Consider the following 20,424-nt stretch of genomic DNA (forward strand, 5'->3'; position numbering starts at 1 on the left):
ATTTGTAAATTTATCGTCTGCTGTATTTTTCATTGAATATTCAACTCTTTATTTTCCATCTATTATTGTTTGCAATGTTCATATTTGTTTTCATCATTAAATTTATTTATCGTCTGTACTGTATATTAGACTGGAACATTCTATACCGTGAAAAAGGATTTCAGTTTTTAAAATATTGTGAATCGAAATGGTCGGTTATTGAAGTAATCCTGCAAATAAAATCTGTTGGCAAAATGGATCAAAATTCATTGCACAAGGAATTGTTGAAGCAGAGATTAAAAGATGCGGTCGTTTATTACGAGAGCTTGCTTACTGAAAACCATTTGATTGCAGCAGAATCATCAAGTTCAATTTCTCATGAAGCAGTGTTAATGGGCGATGAAATTTATGAACGTACTATGGATATGCTGGTTAAAAAAATATTTGTAACTGATGACGAACTTGCTCATGAAAATGAAAACTGTGAGGAGGAACCTTTTGAGCAAGTCGAAATTCAAAGCTCATCAGCTGAATACGAACCAAAAGAGAAAAAAAGAAGAGAGGTAGAGCATCTTCCTTTCGATTACAAAATTAAAGTTGTGAACATAGCAACGGCTCACCCCTCATGGAATCTACAAACCTTACAAAAAAAAGGTTAAAAAAAATGAATATTTATCGCAATGGGAGAAAGAAATAAAAAAAAAGGAGGAAATCTATTAGATCAATACGATGTAATCAATTCTTGGACATATGATCGTTTTCTAGAAGCTCGAGAGAATTATCAACAAGTTACTACTCGGAACTTGCAACAGTGGGCTTTAGCAGCAGCACGACAGTTTACAGATTTTGAATTTAAAACATCTGACAGTTGGGTAAAAAAATTTCAAAAGGAAGCATGCCATTCGTCAGCGAAAAGTCACAAAATTTGTTTCAAAAAGAGAAACTGCGACGATCGAAGAAACTTTGGCTTCTGCAGACACTTTTGTAATCCAGACGTTAAAGTTGATACCGAATTTCAAAAACGATTATGTTATCAATGCTGACCAAACTGGTAAGTAATTAAAAACTTATTTTACAATCTTCAGACCAAGGGCGGATCCAGCTTCTGGTTTAGGAGGAGGTCATTTTCGGAAAGGGAGGGGTAAAAGGGTAATTTTTGTGCGAAATGGGAAATTTTTTTTCAAAATATGTCCCAAAAATGCAATTTTATTCTTTATTTGGTCATTTAAAAGATGGGTCATGACCCCCCCCCCCCCCCACAACCCTCTCTCTGGATCCGCGCCTGATTTTGACAAAATATTTTAATTCCCATTTCCTTTTTCCAGGATGTCAGTATCAGTCGGCGTACAACAGGACTTTGGCTCGAAAGGGAAGTAAAACTATTTTCGTCAAAAGGCACGACATGAATAGAGCAATGCATTCATATACAGCTCAATATTCTTTTACCCTGTCTGGAAAAGTTCTGCCCTTTGTATTTGTTTTTTTACAAAAAGCAACTGGTATTTTTGGCCCCCGAATTCAAAAAACAATTGATAAATACTAACAAAAATATAAAAATGTCAGATTAACATCTTCGAAATCAGGAAAGGTAACGACAAGACTATACATCGAATTTTTAAACCGTTTGCTTGAAGTTTTATGTGGGAAAGGAAGAATTTCTATTGATTATCGACTCTTCGGGAGGACAAACAAAACCTGAACTATACGACCAAATTTTCCAGGATGATGAAAAATCTCCAACTTTTCAGTTAAAGGGATTCCACCAAAATGTACTCCACTTGTTCAACCTTGCGACGTCTATTTTTATAGACAGGTAAAGAATTTAGTAAAAAATATACATAATTGCGCGTTTTTCGTTGAAAATAATAGAGAAATAAATGCCCGTGAAGACTGCATAAAAATACAATCAATTGTCCATCAACTGTCATCGCCAATTTTTGATAAAATGATTCGATATACCTGGTATACTTCTAAACATTCTGACAAAAGAGAAATTTTCCTGAATGTAAATGAAGTATGTTTTCCAACGACTCTTTCACAAAAAAGTTGATCCTGTAAGCAATCTTCCTTTATAAATTGTGCGAGATATCAAAACAGTTTTTGTTTTCCATGTTTTTATGATAAATATCATTCTGGTGTATGTATATAAATAACAACTATATTGTTAAAAATCATCTATAAATTAAGCTCCACAGTAATTTTGTAGCCGTTGTAATTCAAATTTTAACTTGTATCGATTTAATTTATCTCCATTTTCTCTATTCAAGTGCTTTACGTGTTTAAAAATTTCGCATTATCTTCAATTCAAATTGTACAAAGCTGTAACAGTTACTTTATAAATGAACAAAAAAAAAAAAACACTCGCAGTGGATTTGAACCCGGATCGACAGCATGGAAGCCCAGCGCGCTGCCCACATGACCGCCGGGCGCTTGGTTACGGACAATCTCTACTAGTTAATAAGTTGCGCGTAAATCTTTAAAGGCTGTTTTCTCGGAATTTTATGGCTAGTGCGCTTTATTACTTTACCCTGAGAGTACCCTTAAGGGATACTACTAATCTGCCAAATCTCATCCCGATCTGAATTTCCGAGACCGTAACCTCTCCTTGTAAGAATAATAAAAATGGGAAAATTCAATATAGATATCTTAGAAAATCATTTGCCTGAATTTTCAGAACAGAAAAAACTGATGCAGGATAAGCGTTTGCCTTAACTAAAGAAGTAATCTCTCCATATGGGTTAAATATTTCAAAATTGAGTAATCTATGTTATGATGATGCATCTTGTATGAGATGCTCGTACAGTGTAGAGACTGCGCAAGTTTTACGCGTAAATTCCATGTCTTCTTACATAAATTTTTATGCTAGTATTATAACTTAATGTTTAGCTGGTAAGTGTTCGTTGATGCCAGGTACTAGAAACACATTTTAGCAACTCGGTGTATCATATGATTTCATGGAAACTTTTTGTAAAGATATGCTATTTTTCAAACACATCACACATCAAAAAATACTTTCACATACAAGGTTCGTAAGGGTCATGGAAATCCTGGAAAGTCATGGAAAAAAATTAACAGAATTTCAAACCTGGAAAAGTCATGGAAAATTGAAATTTTCATTGAAAGTCATGGAATTTTTTTTTTCAAGTCATGGAAAAATGTCCTGGACAAAGAGAAAGGAACAGTAGCTAAAGGAGCATTAACCCCTTGAGGACCAGCGCATGGAAAACGAAGCGCAGCTACGGGACCGGACGTTCCGAAATGGAACGCCGCCATCGGCCCGAGCATTTACAGCAGTTAAGCCTAACTGAACAAAAATATTCATATAAAATCAGCATCTCAAAATAATGACTTGAAATTTTAAATTTGCTGTAACAATGTACTACTAATTACTAATTATTAATATAAAGACTATTACATTATTAGAAGGGAGTGATATAAGTAGAATACTAAAACTTTAAGTATGTGCACAAAGTTAAATAATATGTGCACAAAAACAAAGTTAGAGTTAGACATCGTGAGTGTGCAATCAAAGAAAAAGAAATGTAGCAAAAAAATATGTTCCTTATGTAAATTTAATTAAAACAACTTAGGTCAACGAATTTAAACTAGTTCAATTCCCAAGCAACAAGTCTCAAAATTGTTTCATAATTCTCTCGAAAACATTCTATTTCACTCACTTCGCTAACCATTTTTATTGCAATGTTCCAGTCTCCAAATGAAAAAGAATAAATAAAGAAGAACAATATCAGAAAGGATTCAAAAATAATCATAAACTTAAGTGCCGCTTGAAATCATTAATGTACTCTCATCGAACGGGGAATCCCAAAAGTCTGGAACACATACGCAAAAATATTTTAACCTTCCTCCCCTCCCCCATAATTTATTCAGCTAGATGTATATCTTTTTCAATTACTCGTCACAAAAAAAGAGAAATAAAGATATAAACAAGAGCAATTGAGACCTCATAAATCATATGCGCAGATCAGTGATTCACTGATGTTTACATAAAAAAAAATCTATCCCATTGAGAGGCCCAAATAAAAAACTAAAGCCTGTACATGAAGGTCAAATACCATGTGACTCGAATAAGATCAAAGTTATAGCCATTTAGCGCCATCTTTTATCGTTTAAATATTCATTTAATTCGTTCCGTTTCGAGAAAGCGTATATGTGACGCTGGGACGTCAGCGTCGATCAGAGCGCGTAGCGGTTACGTGCCGCTGGGCTGATAAGAGAGGAATTGTTGCGTAGCGTCCGCGTGACGCTGGGTGCGAACGGGTTAAAAATCTTGAGTGATTTAACAGTATAGCACATAAAAGCTATTAAAAGTGAAAAACTGCACGTTTCAAAAATCAAATCTGAATTTTTAAATCTCATTGCATCCACTTCTGTCGCAGCCGCTTGCCATTTTTTGCGATGTGATTTTACTGTCTGGGCATCACTTATTTTGAATTTTTTGTTATTTTCAACACTTCTTATGTTTCATATTCTGTAGTAGCAAAATTTCACGTTCTTAGTTTCGCCACGCCCACTCAAAAAAAAGTAATTCAATTGCATGCAAGTTCGATTCCATCACTCGTAAGGACTTTATTATTAAATTTATCAGAGTTTATCTTAATTTGTTGAATGTTTTAGAAAATAAAGATCTATAAGTCAGGCGATAGAATACAGAAAAAGAGGAATTCTAATGCTCTAAAACAGTAGTGCCCAAAATACAGCACGCAAAACTAATCCATGCGACCCACTACTACGTTTAATGTCGAGAATTACAAGTGTTCTGGAATTTCTGAACCTATTAATTTATATGCATTTGAAAATATGCAAATTTGTAAACAAAACAAATATACTTTTGAAGCAGAAGATTGATTCATTACTGAATGATTTTTTCAAAAAAGATCTGGTTTAGAAACATAAAGAACTAAACTATGTGGCTTTACTTTAAAGAACCAATATACTGTCAAGTTACATGGATGATTAAAGGCACTGTTGACACTAAAAGGAAACTTTTGAAGCAAATTTATTGAAACTTAGTGATGACTCATTCAACCTTTGTCCCATTCAATATCATTCTGCCTGTTTTTTTTTTAAAAAAATAAGCATCATCATATTTGTTTCACTGCATTTTTACTTTACAAAAATTTATATGTTGAAGACAAATAAGAATAGTTTTTTAAGTGTGCACTTATATTTTTTCCATTACGAATAAGTGCTTCAATGAGGCTGTGGCATTCATATAGACATTTTGCTAATGCTCATTTCCAAATATTACCAAGTTTGAGATTAAATAGTGCTATTCTCTTCGTGTAATGAGGTCATGGAAATTTTCATTGAAATCATGAAAAAGTCTTGGAAAAGTCATGGAATTTTTTTATCCAAATAGAGTATGAACCCTGAATGTATCTTGAGGCTCTTTACTTGACAATCTCTGAGTGGCACAAGATGGTCTTCAAGAGTTAAATCTATAAAAGACCCCTGGAAGAATTACTGGAAAGCGACCTTTTCATTGATAAATAAATTTGATGTCATTTTAATATGTATGCCTTTGTTTGAATTTTTTGTTTACTTTATTTACACTGCAGAGCCTTTTTTTGACAAATGCTACACTCTATCATAAAAAATGTAATTTGCTAATCTTAATTCTTGGATTGACAAAAGACTCTTAGTAATTTTTGCACTGATGCATACTTGAACCAGGTGTGGAACTTTGTGACCGAACTTTTCATGTATCACTTTTCATGTTTTTACTGTATGCCAATGTAGAAGAGGTGACAAAACCCAGATGAAGTTTTAGTCAAAATATTAAATCAATATTTTGAATAAACTGATCAATTCAGTTTCTCAAGAAATGGAGACAGGATTTAGTGAGATATTTTTATTATTGGTTTTAAGTTCAATATTATGTAGGTCGGTTATAGAAAGTGAAGAAGAAAATATTACACTTACAAGCAATAGCATGAGGGAAGAGGAATTGTTTTGTGAATTGTGACTATACTTTCTAATGACACAAAATAAATACTAGCCCATTTAAGAAGCTTTCTTGGTTATTTTCAAGAGAGAAATCTAAAATAAATATGCTTTTTGACATAACTTACTAACAACACAAAATAACTACTACTAACTAACAACACAAAATAAATACTAGCCCATTTAAGAAGCTTTCTTGGTTATTTTCAAGAGAGAAATCTAAAATAAATATGCTTTTTGACATAACTTTCTTGCTTCCTTTTTTTTTTTTTTGACTGTTTCAATCAGGCCAGTCATTTGAATGATGACTTTCGTGACTAAATTGAAAAACCAACATAAATAAAGCACAAATTTACACGAAAATACAGCATATAGCTATTTCGAGGCTACAATAATGGAGCCTTTTCATCAGTGTAAAAAACTCCGCATACAACCAGAAAGTTGTAGGAGAACTGAACGTCAACCAATTTTGACTTCTGTGTCTCAGGAGGTTAGAGAATTCCTTCGGAGGTTAGAGAGAGCCTTCAAAAGCGCAATGAGGCAAAGCAAGACCTTCCTCTTTAGCTATACTGGCAATAAATTAAGTCATTGGATATTGATTAACTATAGTTACAAAATTTTCTGTTCTTCCTGACTCCAAAAATAGCAGATTAAAACTTTACTAAAAAATAAAAACTAGTACCGAGATATTTTATGAGATAACTTATAACAAAATTAATTTAAAGCTTCGGTCGCAAAAATTTTAATTGTTCTTTACAAACCTAATTATTTTTAACATTAAAACCATTTAATTATCAGTTCTTATTAACCAATATGTATTTTATACCGTACTGAGGAAATTCATGTTCAAGAAACTCGACTCCCTAAGCAAAATGCTGAAATGCCGCCCCCGAAGGCTGTTGTAATAGAACGCAGATATTTCTGTGATGCTTTCTCCTTCTTTGCACCCATCAAAAATGATACTAGCTTTCCCATACTTACAAGTGACATATACATTGCATTGCTGGCATATTTCCTTGAAGCTTGCAGATCAATACTGAAAAAAAAAAGAAAACAATCGAGAAGGTATTTTCCGTCTATAACATGTGTGACACCAGCTGTATGTTTTGTGACAGTGGATGGATATTTTGCTTCAGATATTAACACTTTAACGATATAGGATTTCCTTCCTTCTGAAACCAGATTCATCAAGAAACTGATGGAGGATCAGTGTACGATTTTAGCAATTTGTTGTTCCATCTTTACTGTTCATACCATTCGGTGTAAAAGATGGTTTGGGCTTAATAGTAACTACTCTCATAACAGAAGCTAGAGACATAACTGCATACCTCCTTTACAAAGAAAAGCCACTAAATGTTTTGCCTTCCATATCCTTTTATGTTACTACTCCAACGTTAAAGGCCTCATCATATTTTCCCTTATTATCAGCGACCGATCATTATTGGCGAGCAACACCACTACCAACTTGAGTACCCGTAGAGAGGGAAAAGCAGTATTTAGCATTCTAATATTGTATTGCTCATTGCTCTCATCAAGAACCTTCTATCGTTGAATCACTACATGTTCTGGACCACCTAAATTTTTCACTGCCTTGAATCTTTGGGTAGCTGATGTAACACCTTTATCAAATTTTTTTTATCTCATAATGTACTCAAAAGTTTCAGATAGTGCTGCAAGCATATGTGCGCATATTTAGCATAATTCACATAACCAGCTGCATAAGAAAGAGGCGGCTAGGTGTTTGCAAACGAGAACCCCCACTGACCTAGAGGGTGCAGAATTGCAGCACTATCCATCTCACTATTGGCAGTTTCGGTTTATCCCCCTTTACGATAATGGCAAAAGATTATAGAAAACTTGAGGTATTAATTAAGAAGAAGGAGGTAAACTTCAGTCAATTCAGACTTTTTTTAATGCTCCACAGGGATTTTGTTTTAGATATCATTCCAGCGCTTTAAACAGTTGAATAACTCCAGTCTCAACTAAATTGGTTACTGAGTTCACTTTGATCTTTTAGAATCATCCTTCTGACATTACTATATTATTGTGCGGCATTTTGCACTTCGGAAAAGTTTAAAATCAGTGAAATTTTTTCGTGAACTTCACTGCAATCATTGATTTTAGAATACAAATTCAGCCCCCCCCCTCCTCCAAGCGATGGCGCACCCCTCAAGTGGGAAGGAGTACCCATCCATAATAAAAACCCTCAAAAAAAAAAGAAATACCCCTTGAAAAAACTGCCTTAAAAATTCCGATGGCGCAATCTGCGCCATGGACCCCCCCCCCCCCCCCCCCCCCCCCCCCCCCCCCCGGCCTGTGCACCCTGATTAATTAGCATTTTTTTTAAGTAATAGAAATTATTTTTATTTCAAAAAAGAGGATTTTTTCGCCCCCCCCCCCAACTTTTTCCCGAAACCCGAGGCTCAAAGTGCTGGGACTTTTTACCCCTTCTTGCTGGAAGGGTAAGAAGATATTTGCAACGTTTCAGCTTTTTTTTTTTTTTTTTTTTGGATGTTTAGGTTTGGCCATTTTTTGGCTTAATTTTACTGTATTAAAATCCATCAAGGTAATAAACGGTGGGTGCCGCAGTATTTCCACCTTCCTCTTCTATATTCGGTAGCGGAAAAATTCTATACCTGTTATGGCATTCAGTCACCTATAATCTAAGCAGGGCCCCGGGCTCTTTTCCTATACTCTCAACAAGTGTCATTGGAGAAGAAAAGTCAGATTGACCAATCTTTATTATTTTTAGATCCAATAGTCTCTAGTAAAACAGTTAAGTGACCGGAATCAGTTCAACCCTGTCAAAATAAAGCATTTCCCTGCATGTCAAACATAAGCAAAATTAATTTTTAAATCATCATGCCGCGGAGCAAGTTTCACTTTTGATGACATGAGGAGCGTTTCTCGATCAGTGAATTCGCTATTATATATGTGAGGATAAAAACATAAAAGAGAAATATAAAGATACCTGTGTCTAATTGATTTACAATTGAAAACACTTTTTTGCCTAAAGTAGCTTTTTGCTTCTATTTGAGACAGCTTTTTTAGATAAACCATTGAAAGAATATGTGTCCCATTTGCCGGTGCCAGTGAAAATAGTACACTCCTCAAACAGAACTGGACTCATACGTGCTCGTCTCATGGGTGCTGAAAGAGCAACTGGAGATGTTCTTACGTTCTTAGATGCCCATTGTGAATGCACAATAGGCTGGCTGGAGCCTCTTTTGTATCATGTCTCAAAGAAGCGGTGAGTAAAAAAAATGTATTGCACAAAAAGTGCATTTTTTGTTGTTGTTTAAAAATAGATTTGAGCAGCATAATTACATAAGTTTTGCTTTGTTTTGAAATAGCTTTTGTGGCATTCATAACTTCCAAGTATACAAATTTTTCAAAACAGCAAAATGTGTGCATAAATATCAAGGCTCACATCAGAGGCTCCTCAACTTTTTTTTTGTTTTGTGGTACCACCTTCCTGTTTTTGCTGATTATTCTGAACACTTCCTAGTGGGTCATTCTAAAAGTCACATAGGGTAATTATATCTCTAGAAATTAAAAAAGGTAATGTTGAAAAAAATTGCAAAAGGAAGTCTGTGGCGAGTCTGCATCCAGAAGACGTCATAGCACCTACAACCTTAAAATTTGGTACAAAATTATTTTGAGCCCCGGGGATTTGCACCTGGGAGTTTTTATTTAAATTTTTGAATTAGCTTTTTGTAATCAATTTTTTAAACTGAAATTTCACTTAAAATGCCTATTAAAGGGATGAAAGATTTCCTACATCCTTTAACTTTCTATATCATTCAAAAGAGATTTTTTTTCTTCCATCAAATAAAGCTTGTTCCAGTTTTCTAAACTAATTAGAACGGCACATATAAGGGTTTCTATTTTAGCGAAAAGTCCTAGGTTCAACTCAATATAAGCCCAAAGCTAAAGAGCAAAACATATTACTAGAGACCACGAATTTGAAAGCGACTTTTCAAACACTCAAAACTGCTATTTCACAATGCTCAGGACCCCTTTAGCACTTATAGATGTGCAAGTTGGTACAAGTTAGTTTGGAGCCTGGAGAGGGGTGCTCTTCAAGCCATTTTTTTTTAAAATTTATTATTATTTTTTTCTTTTAATACTTCAGTTGTGTATATTTCTTATCAGGGCGGCAAATAGGGGGGTGAAGAAGGGGCGGTTGCACCCCCAAATTTTTTGAGAGGAAAGATAAAAAAGGAGTAAATTCAATTTACGTAATTCGCAAACCAATGTTAATGAAAAAAGAATCTTGCTGTTTCTCCGTTATGGTTGAAGAGACTCGACATATTTTCAGATGTGAGCAAGTGTTTTCCGTTTCTTTAAATAATTAGAAATTCATCAAGCCTTTACCGGTTTTTTCGAAACAGAAAAAAACTGATGAAGAATCGTGGTTAATTTTAACTAAAGACGTAAACCTCATATAGGCTAAATATTTCATTCTTGTCTGCTCTGTGTAACAACGGTTATGAGAGGCTCGTGCAGTGGTGTGGCAGCATGATTTTTACTAAATGCCGTGGTATTTTACATTCATTGTTACGCTCATATTTTAAATGTGTTTATTCAATGAGTGTTCATCACTTTCTTCTGCTAGAAACACATTTCAACTGCTCAATGCATAGTATACTTTCATAGATACGTCTTAAAAATACATACTATTTTTGAAAAAAAAATATCTCACATCAACAAATATCTTTTCTGTGGGCTCTTTAACAATGCAATCTCAGAGTGACACAAGAGAGTCTACAAGAAACAACACAAGATGGTCTCTTAAAACATGAAAACCATTCTCAATAATTTCAAAGCAGGGTTCATTCCATGCGAAATGAGCAAATCAGCTGTGGCTGAAATGTCACAGATTTCAATGAAAATTTTTATTTAGGTAAACCATGCATATCTATGAGGAAATGCAAAGTATGAAAGTTTAAAAACTGTTTGTTGCTTTGTTATTGAAATTAGAATTTGATACTTACGCTAAGCCTAAATTTTCAGAGTTCATTGCTGCCAGTTTGTGACTCAATAACTCCATAAGTTATAAACTTACACTTAAAAAATAAATATTTCCGTATTCTATAAACAAATCTCTATTGAGAAAGAGCAAAGTAAAATTTACTCGGATCTTTTTTTTTGAATCTGAGATATTAACAAAGATTGAAATTTTGCCAATTTACTTCAGATTTTAAATCACTCTTCTAGCTCTTTTAATGAAAAAATAACAGTAAAAATGATTCAGATTGAAAAACCATCTATAAGTAACTATCTGCTCTAATTTAGTAATTGTTTATAAATTTCTTGATGACAAAATCGTACTTAGAAAAATCGAAAATTTCATTTTTTCCTCTATTTCAGATGTTTTTTTTTGAAGATTAGGGAATGCTCTAAATTTGCTCAATTTTTTTTACATAATATATCGAAGTGTCTTTTAGATGCTACTAAATTTTAATCATTGGTATCAGCATATTTTTGTTACTAGACTAACTTGAACTAAGGTAAAATTTTTTTAGTTATTTCTTTTTATTTTGTAAGTTTAGCAAAACTAACCATTTTTTTCGTGTTTCATTTTCTCAAAATCATGTTTATGAAGTACATGCTGAAATGTACATGTTTTTAAATTGAAATAAATGTCAATTATACTTGCTTTTGTATCATTTAGTCGTTTATCACGTTCTTTGAATTCTCGTTATTTCACATAAGGGTCAATCCATAGAGGTTCCACACAGTATAAAAGTTATCAAATTAAAATAATTATTTTGAAAATTACAATATGTTTTTTCAGTATAATGTATTATATAGGGCACAATATACGTAATTTAAGAAGGTGCCATGAAGTTTTTACACTTTTTATTTCTGTTTTAGTGTGTGAATTGACTAGCGAAATTGCTTAATTTCAAAGACCTGTATGTTTTTTACAAACCAAATAAAAAAAACAATATGTATAACATGTATAGTACTTGAATGGAATATTCAATTGGCCAGGAAATTTTATTTTTAATTCAATCCCCTTTTGGTTTATAGGGGTCTAAAAATGTCATTTTTGTCATTTTTCCGAAATTTGAGGGGCTGTAATCTATAAAGGGTACACAAACACACAGCGACAGTTACATACTCTTTTTAGCATGGTTCCAGTGATTAGTTTTTGCTATATTTCATTTTGTGTTTCTGTCCCCTACGTGAGTTATCCCCCTTTGAAATGAGTAAAATTTTTATATTTGGTCTTGAACTAACCTGTTGCCATTATTTTAATTATTAACATACAGCTACGTAACTCAGCATGTAAGACTATCAATTTATGCACTTTAACATCAAAGCGTTAAATTAACTGTCATAAATGTAATTCAAATAGATTTTGACCGAAATGCAAAGGTCTATAAGTCCCATTTTTGACTACGAAAATCACCTTTGATGACCTCCAAAAAAATCAAAGTTGAGAGAAAAAATAAAAGAGGTTTTAAACATCTTTCATATGCAGCTTTTAGGGATATGAATTTCAAAAAAATTAAAAGTGGTCGAGCGCAACCATACGTCGAACCTGTATGGATTGACCCATAAAACAGAAAGAAAATGCTATTTTTCTGAATTTTATTTTACGTTTGGAAATCAAAAACCAATTTCGAGTTTCTTCAAGCAAATAGTAGAAACACAGCTCTATATTCTTGAAAAATTTTAAAGTTGTCTGAATTTTCCCTCATTTGAATTTTTGTGTGTACGTGAAGGGGAAAATCATCACTTTACAAAATGTCACTAAGTTTAAAACTGATTTTGAAGGCAAATGAGTTAAAATACAACTTCAAAAGTAAGGTATTTCTTTTATGATACTTAGCACATTATTGGGTATTAATTTCATCAAAACTAATGCATTCCTTAGAGATTGAGATTAAAAAATAAAATGCTTAATTATGAGAAAATTGAAATATTTTCAGTTTTTGAGACTCGGTTAAAAGTTAATTATAATAACTTTGAAAATTTTACTGATATCAGATTGATTACCCTACTCCATAGATTGCAAAAACATATAACTTTTATGTTTTCATTAAACAATTAACAAGATACAAGCCTTCAAAAGTGCAACATTTAGCATTTATGAGAATGCTGTTCAATTTGACCAATTTTCAATCGCATGTAACTATTTAAATAAAAAATTTTAAGCAAAAATATTTTAGATATTTTTATATAGGCATAAAAGGAACCTGTATATCAAATTTCATAAAAATCTGTTACCATGCGGCCACCACTTTTTTGCGAATTTTGCATGGAATGACCCAGCAGTGATTTTGGAAAACAACTCTTTCAATTTACATCTATACCAATATTATAAAGAGAGAGGACGAATTTTTGTGTGTTTATATGTTCGAGGTAGTCTCCGGAACCACTGCACCTATTTGAAAATTCTTTCACTGTATGAAAGGTTCCTTCTCACTGAGTAACATAGGCTATAATTCGAAAAAATCCGATAAATAGTTCTTGTTTTATTCTAATTTTGGCCCAAATTTCACATAAATTGCCTATAATTGGCTATTAAAGTTGGAAAAATTACTTGCACATATTAATATAATATGTCGTTGAAAAGGGTAGAATTTTCCGCGTTCTAAGCAATTTGTTTCGATGCTCTAACTTCATTACGATGGGAGTACTTTGCATTTTTAGCTCGAACTTTTTTAGGCTTAGCTAAAATTTAGGCACTTATTTTCTTCATTAAATCTATCAATAAAAAGTGAAGGAATTGTCCCACACTTTTCTTTTTGGCACCATTGAAAAAAGCGACATTTTTTACTCCAGAAATATCTCGACCTTTGGTCGAAAAAATTAGCTTCTATCTTCAAAGGAACAAAAGTTACAAGCGTTTTTAAATCAATTTCGAAATATGTCAATTTGATTCAGGTTGTCAACTATTTTATTTTCACGTTTCCACGGTTACGCTTTTTGAATCCTCAGTTTGCATTTAATATATTAAACTTATTTTATTTCATGTTTCCATGGTTACGCTTTTAAAATCCATCTTTCGCATTTTAATTTCTTAAAAGTATTTTAATATCTGTTGTCAATGTTTGGAAAGGTAATTTTGCATGGTGTTTTTTTTTCTTTTATTTAAGTCTGATTGTTGATTATATGTCACTCGACGCAATTTTTATTCTCAAGGTAGACCGGGCAAAGCCGGGCAACGCAGCTCTTAATCTATAAAGATTTGAAAGCTACTGTTAATGTGTGTGTTTGTTTGTTTGGCGAAACATTTGTTATTGCCAAAGAAAAAACATCCGCTTCACTCGCAAAAGGACTGGGTTCCGGTAGCGTTGTCGCTTAGTGCATTAGGCACTGAGCAGTTCAGTCTAGGATTATTGTTTTAAGGCAACCGTTAAATAACCCGTCAATTATCATTGTTTTGGCGATTTGTTTTGAAATAAAAGTAACTTTTGATTTGTTTTATCCGAGTGAAATGTATGACATTTTCTTTTTCTCTGACGATGATTTTTGAATGATCCACAGCACGTTTTTTTTTTCGTTAGACAGATGAATTATGATAGCGTGGTTGCTGGGCAAGTTTGGCAATAAACAATAGAGTTATGGAACTATTTTTACATTTGAAAGATATTATTTGATGTCTTTTTTTGTTTATTTGGCAAAATATTTTATATTGCAGTAAAAACCGCTTCACTCGCTAAATAGAGTTTTAAAGCAAATGTAAATCTACTCATTTGACGAAAAGTTTTAAATTCTAAAAATAAATAGTATTTTTTTTTTGTTGTTGTTTTGAAAAGGTGAGTACGCATTTTATACAAAGAAAAATGATCATTTCACATCAGAGAGAGAGGGGGCGTCAGTTTTTTTTTAATTCAACGGACCTCCATTAAATTTTTAGCACGAGCATCGCTGTGCGGGTACTGCTAGTATTGTATAAAATAACAGATTTAGTTTCTAATGAAATTAACACAAGATTTGATGATAAACATTTTCCTGTATTGTTGGCTCTATATTATCTAGATTGGATGTTGAAAGCAAAAAATAAATTGTTTCAATTTGGAGTAAAATTTATTGCATGAAGCAAGAAGAATTGCTTAGAGACTAGCCTAGAATGGACTATTCTATGATGAAAATGAAGATCATCACAATTTTTAAAGTTACCTGAGTGATTTTGAAGAGCAAGATGTGAAAAGTGTGTTTGCATACGTAACTTAGTCACTTCAATTATTCTTCAACCATTCCGATCAGTTCAGCTCGTAGAGAAAAATCATTTTCGTGTTTCAGGAGGTAAGAGAATTATTTTTGAACCACAATGGGGGGGAAAAACTTAGCTGAAAAAAGAGCATGACACTGGGCATTGCTGGATTAGTAACAAGATTTCTTGTTCTTCCGTATTTTAAAAATCAAGCATAAAAACTTTATTAAAAGGTGAAAATTGTAATACCAAAACACTTGGTTTGATAACATATTCTAAAACGAACTACAAATTTTGTCATAAAAATTTAAATTGTTTTGGAACACTTATTTTTATTAATTTTATGCCCATATCATTTTTACTTGCTGTTAGTCAATATGTGTTTTGGTTCCATACTGTGATAATTCATATTTAAGAAACTCGATCCCCCAAATGAAATGCTGAAATGCCGCCCCTGTTTCTTATCAAGTTCTTTTTGTCTTCGGGCATGCCTTGTTGCCTATGAGCAATTCTGTGTCAGATAAATTACCTTCTTGACCTCACCATCCCAGTCTCAATGAAATTTGGCATTAAGGACACACATGACAAGATATGTAATCCTGCCAATTTTCAGATTTTTAGTTTGAAAATTGTTCAAAATGTAAGCCTGTTAAAAAAAACTCAGAATGTGCTAAAAAATTTTAAAAAATATGCTTACAAATGATTGTAACTTCTCTCCTAATTATAGTAGAATGAAAATACAAAAAATATTGAAAACAAAAAAATAGAACTTTCTATTAATAATTGATATATAACATGGCTTACTTACAATAGATTTAAGTTTCAGGTTTTGATTATTCACCATGACGGAGTGATATTGCTAAGGATGGCTTACCCCTTTAAATTGTATTTTCAAAAAAATCCTAAAACACGTCAATTTTAGTTCTTTCAGTTTTTTCAAATTTTCAATCATTATGTTCATTTTTGTACTTCAAATTTAAAATAAAAGAATATATTGTACCTTCTATTATCCAAAGTATCCATTATTTAGGGGTAAATTCCACCCTGTTAAAAGTGTTAGTTGTCAATTAAAAAAAAAAAAAAAAACAGATTCAATATTTTTAAATGTTCCACTGATGTGCAAAGTTTTATACCAATCGACGATTCACACTTGGGTAATGTTACTTGTTAGACAAGTTAGTACAAATACGGTTTTCTTTTATTGCCTTTTTCTGATAATTACTATGATTTGTATCTTTTAATTATTGTTCAACTTAAATTGTTGTATAATTTCTGAAGCTGGCTACATATTAAATAACTACATCCCATGTATATATCTTTTTTATTTTGCAGATCGCGAATTGTCTGTCCAATCATTGATGTAATTCATGATGAAACTTTTGCGTACACCAGAAGCTTTGAATTACATTGGGGTGCATTTAACTGGGAATTACATTTCCGTTGGTTTCCTGTCGGTGAAAGAGAATTACGAAAAAGAGTGAATGACTCAATGGCACTGTTCAGGTGAAAAAAATTAATTCCTGAACGCCGAACTTCTGTGTTATTTCCAATGCAAATTTATTTATTCATTATTATTGTTAATATGTTTTTTTTTTAGTTTTATGCATGTGTACTCTTTTTGTTGAGTTTCATTTGGGTTTAATTTTATTTTAAGGACTCCTGTGATGGCTGGTGGTTTATTTGCTATTGATAGATCATACTTTGAAGAAATTGGAAGATATGATGAGGAAATGGATATTTGGGGTGGAGAAAATATCGAGATGTCATTTAGAGTATGAAATTAATTTCTCTTTTTAAAATCAATGTTAATTGTACATTGATAGCCTTTTAAATTGCTAAAACCAGAACAAAAAGCAAATAAAAGGCTCTTATTAAATATGCATACCCATCATAATGGGAATATTTAAGACTAGTAAACAATAACTCGAAAATTGCTCGTCAAGGAATGACGGGTGAAAATTGCTTCTACATTTGAATGAAGCAATTGCCTGTTTGGTGATACTTTGATAGTTGAAATGTGAACCCGAACTCCAGTGCATGAACCCTAAAATCCAGTAGATAGCGTTCATTGTTGACCATTTTTACATTTTTTCAATCTCCTAAAATGAGTCTTACCAGTAAAACAGTCCAGTTACTGGATCCATATCATCCCTGTCAAAATAAAGCATTTCCCTGCATGTCAAAAATTACCAAACCGTGGCACGAATATCATTGTTGGTGACGTCAGCGTTATTCAATCATTGGCTATTATATATATGAGGATTCTATTTTAACCAAATGATTGATTTTAAAATAGTTTATTAATAATAAATAATGTACTCTAGAATATATGACACAATAGAATTATAATGTAATTCTATTACATTATAGTTATAATTTTTTGTGTCAAACATGTGGAAAATCTGGATTTTCATTTTTCCAGTTTATCCATTTTGTCCAACTTCTTCCACTGTCCTGAACTTTCTGCAAAAAAAAAAAAAAAAAGATTTTTAACCCTGTGCATATTGCTTATCTGCCTGCACATATTTTGATTGGTTCATTAAAAATTTCAGAACAATAAGTTTTAGTACACTAACTTCAAAATAGTCAAAAATAAAAAAATAAAAACAAACTAAGAAGAATAATAAAGGAAATTGAAGCAAAATATTTTATGAGGTTTAATACATGGATGTATTTAAAATACGAAATGTACGTGCTTGACTGTTTAGTAAGAAATTTACCTTTATATATATATGCAGTAGTGTCTCCTTTAAGGGACATTTTTTCTGGTCCCAGTCCTTTTGAATAGGGACCTCCATGTATTTGCCTCTGATTGAGGGACACTCCATTTAAGGGTCAGTTTCAGAAAAAAAAATCATGTATAAATAAGTAAGAAGTGTTGAATTTACTTGAATTCAAAGTTCACTTTCTGTCTAAAAGTTAACTGTTTTGTGTTATTTAATTTTTACATTAACATGTACAATGAAGCAACTATGTATTGTAAAATTCTTGCTAAAATTTACATTCATACTTTTGAATCTCAGCAGTTTGTTTACTTAGACTCAGCTTCGACAGATTTCGCACTGACCATAACAATCTTTATGTAGAAAACTTGAAATATGCACACTAATTGAAACTTTAGTTTGCATTGTATTAGATCAAAAATTACAAGAAATCAAAGACATTCACGTAACACATTACTTGAAAATAATTTTTTTATGTTTCATAACCTAGCCTTGCCAAATTTTTGATTACAGTTTAATTATTAAAGTATAAATTTTGAAACTTAAAAACTTTGATATTTTTTAGCAACATATTTGTATGTAACATTTTCATTTTTAAATCTTAAGTTTTAATAGTTCCCGTTAATTATACTGAGCTAATTTATTTAATACATCAACTCATATACCTCCAAAGAAGTGACTCTGTTAAAAGCACTGCCTCTTGCAGACCTACAGCATTCACCGGAATAGCATCCATTCTGTTTACTTTTATGTACACTCCATATAAAAGTAAATTCATAGTTATCTAATCAAAAGTTCTGAAGTGCACAAAGTCATGTAGTCCAAAGGTAAACAATTGTATGTGTTACTTCTCTGAATACATTGTTTTTGTAAATATTTCAATCATTGTACATTCTTTCCTATCTAATTTTCTATTTTTAATGTATTTATGTTTAAAATTGTTTATTGCTTATCTCTATACATGACTTACTGCATCACTCTCCAAAGTAGCTCTGTGCTATTTCAATATTCCACACAATAAGATAGGAATGATATGGTCTGCAATGCAAGCTTATTTAGACTTTAAAAGAAACATATCTGCATTGATCTTCTTTGATTACAAAATAGACAATAATCAATTTCATGGATCCATGTCAGTTAAAACTTAGGCAATACTTTTAATTTAAATACTTTGAAACGGAACAATGTTATGAGTTGGAACATTCAAAATCAATATTTAAAAGATGAAAAAAATACCAATTGTTTCATTGCAGCAATAATCTAAAACATTGTTAGTGGCTTTTTTTTACAAGGTTTATTTAGGTATGTTCTTAAAACACTCTTAGATCTAATCAGGACTTAGTAGTTTTTAAATTGTTTTTGATAAAGATGTAATGGTAGTTAGTATCTATGGTACCCTTTCAATTTATTTTATTCTTTAAACAACTTATTTGTCCCTACTTTTACTAAATAATCTCAAGTAAAAATCAGCATTTTTATCTTTTTACTTTCTTTTACAAAAAAAGGAAGTATTGTATTCACGAAAAAATTTTCACTCAAAAATCGACCTTGATTTCCCTATTACTCACCCCCGAACGAATATTGAGTTTTTTTTTCGACTCGACCAAACCTGGATAAGTGCCTAAGAACGTATTAGACACGTGAAATATCCATTTTGACGATTCCTGAATTAATCACAACGAGTTTTTTCGTGACGTCTGTACATGCGTATGTATGTCACATAACTCAAGAATGGTATGTCCTAGAAAGTTGAAATTTGGTATGTAGACTCCTAGTGGGGTCTAGTTGTGCACCTCCCCTTTTTGTTGCATTCAGGTCTTTCTAAAGGGATCTTTTGTCCTTTTTTGGGGAAATCATTGTTAATTTCGATGTAAATTCAAGTGGTGTTATAATTTGGCAGACACTTGGCAATATAAGGCCAGTATTTTAGTCGCCAACTTGGCGTCAAATTTGGCGATTTTTTTTTTTTTTAAATCTGGTTTCAATTTGGCCACTGATGGTGATATTAAACAATTGAATCACATTAAAATTGTCCATAATGGGAAAATGACATTAAATTGGAGTAAAAGGAAGTCATGTAATGCACACATCAGCTCGTTTATTTATTTTTTTATGGATTCTTTTATGTATGCCAAATTATGATCTTGTTTCCTTATGATATTCCAAAGCCAGTTAAAGGCAGAATTGAAAAATGCCAGTTTTGAAATTTAACTAATTCCTAGTTGATCAACATTATGATTTTATTTATGCATTTTTCATGAATGAACAATCAGATATTTCAAATGCAAGCTTTTGAAGTAAAAAGTAGTCATTGAAATATTTTAACAGCTTCTCTTTGTGTAATGTGTAGGTTTGGCAGTGCGGTGGCTCCATTGAAATAGCACCTTGTTCACATGTGGGGCATGTCTTTCGTAAGTCCTCACCCTATACTTTTCCAAGGCCAGGTGGGGTTGGTGCTGTTCTGCACAAAAATCTTGCTCGTGCTGCTACTACATGGATGGATGAGTGGAAATCCTTCTATTTTAAATTAAACCCTGGTTAGTATTTTTGACAACCAATTCTTTTCATAAATTATGCACAGGA

The 20,424-nt window shown here is 32.3% G+C and overlaps 1 protein-coding gene across 3 annotated transcripts in view; it reads left to right on the forward strand.

Annotated features, from left to right (window-relative positions):
• The window catches only part of LOC129234532 (polypeptide N-acetylgalactosaminyltransferase 13-like), a 92,702-nt gene that overhangs the window by 24,143 nt on the left and 48,135 nt on the right, over positions 1-20,424 (forward strand). For all 3 annotated transcript variants that reach the window (XM_054868546.1, XM_054868545.1, XM_054868547.1), the window contains exons 5-8: positions 8,986-9,193; positions 16,451-16,621; positions 16,773-16,890; positions 20,192-20,378. In XM_054868546.1, coding sequence (XP_054724521.1) covers positions 8,986-9,193; positions 16,451-16,621; positions 16,773-16,890; positions 20,192-20,378 — 684 coding nt within the window. The remainder of the gene's footprint in view (positions 1-8,985; positions 9,194-16,450; positions 16,622-16,772; positions 16,891-20,191; positions 20,379-20,424) is intronic.

Source organism: Uloborus diversus, chromosome 1 (genome assembly GCF_026930045.1).
Source record: "Uloborus diversus isolate 005 chromosome 1, Udiv.v.3.1, whole genome shotgun sequence".
NCBI lineage: Eukaryota > Metazoa > Arthropoda > Arachnida > Araneae > Uloboridae > Uloborus > Uloborus diversus.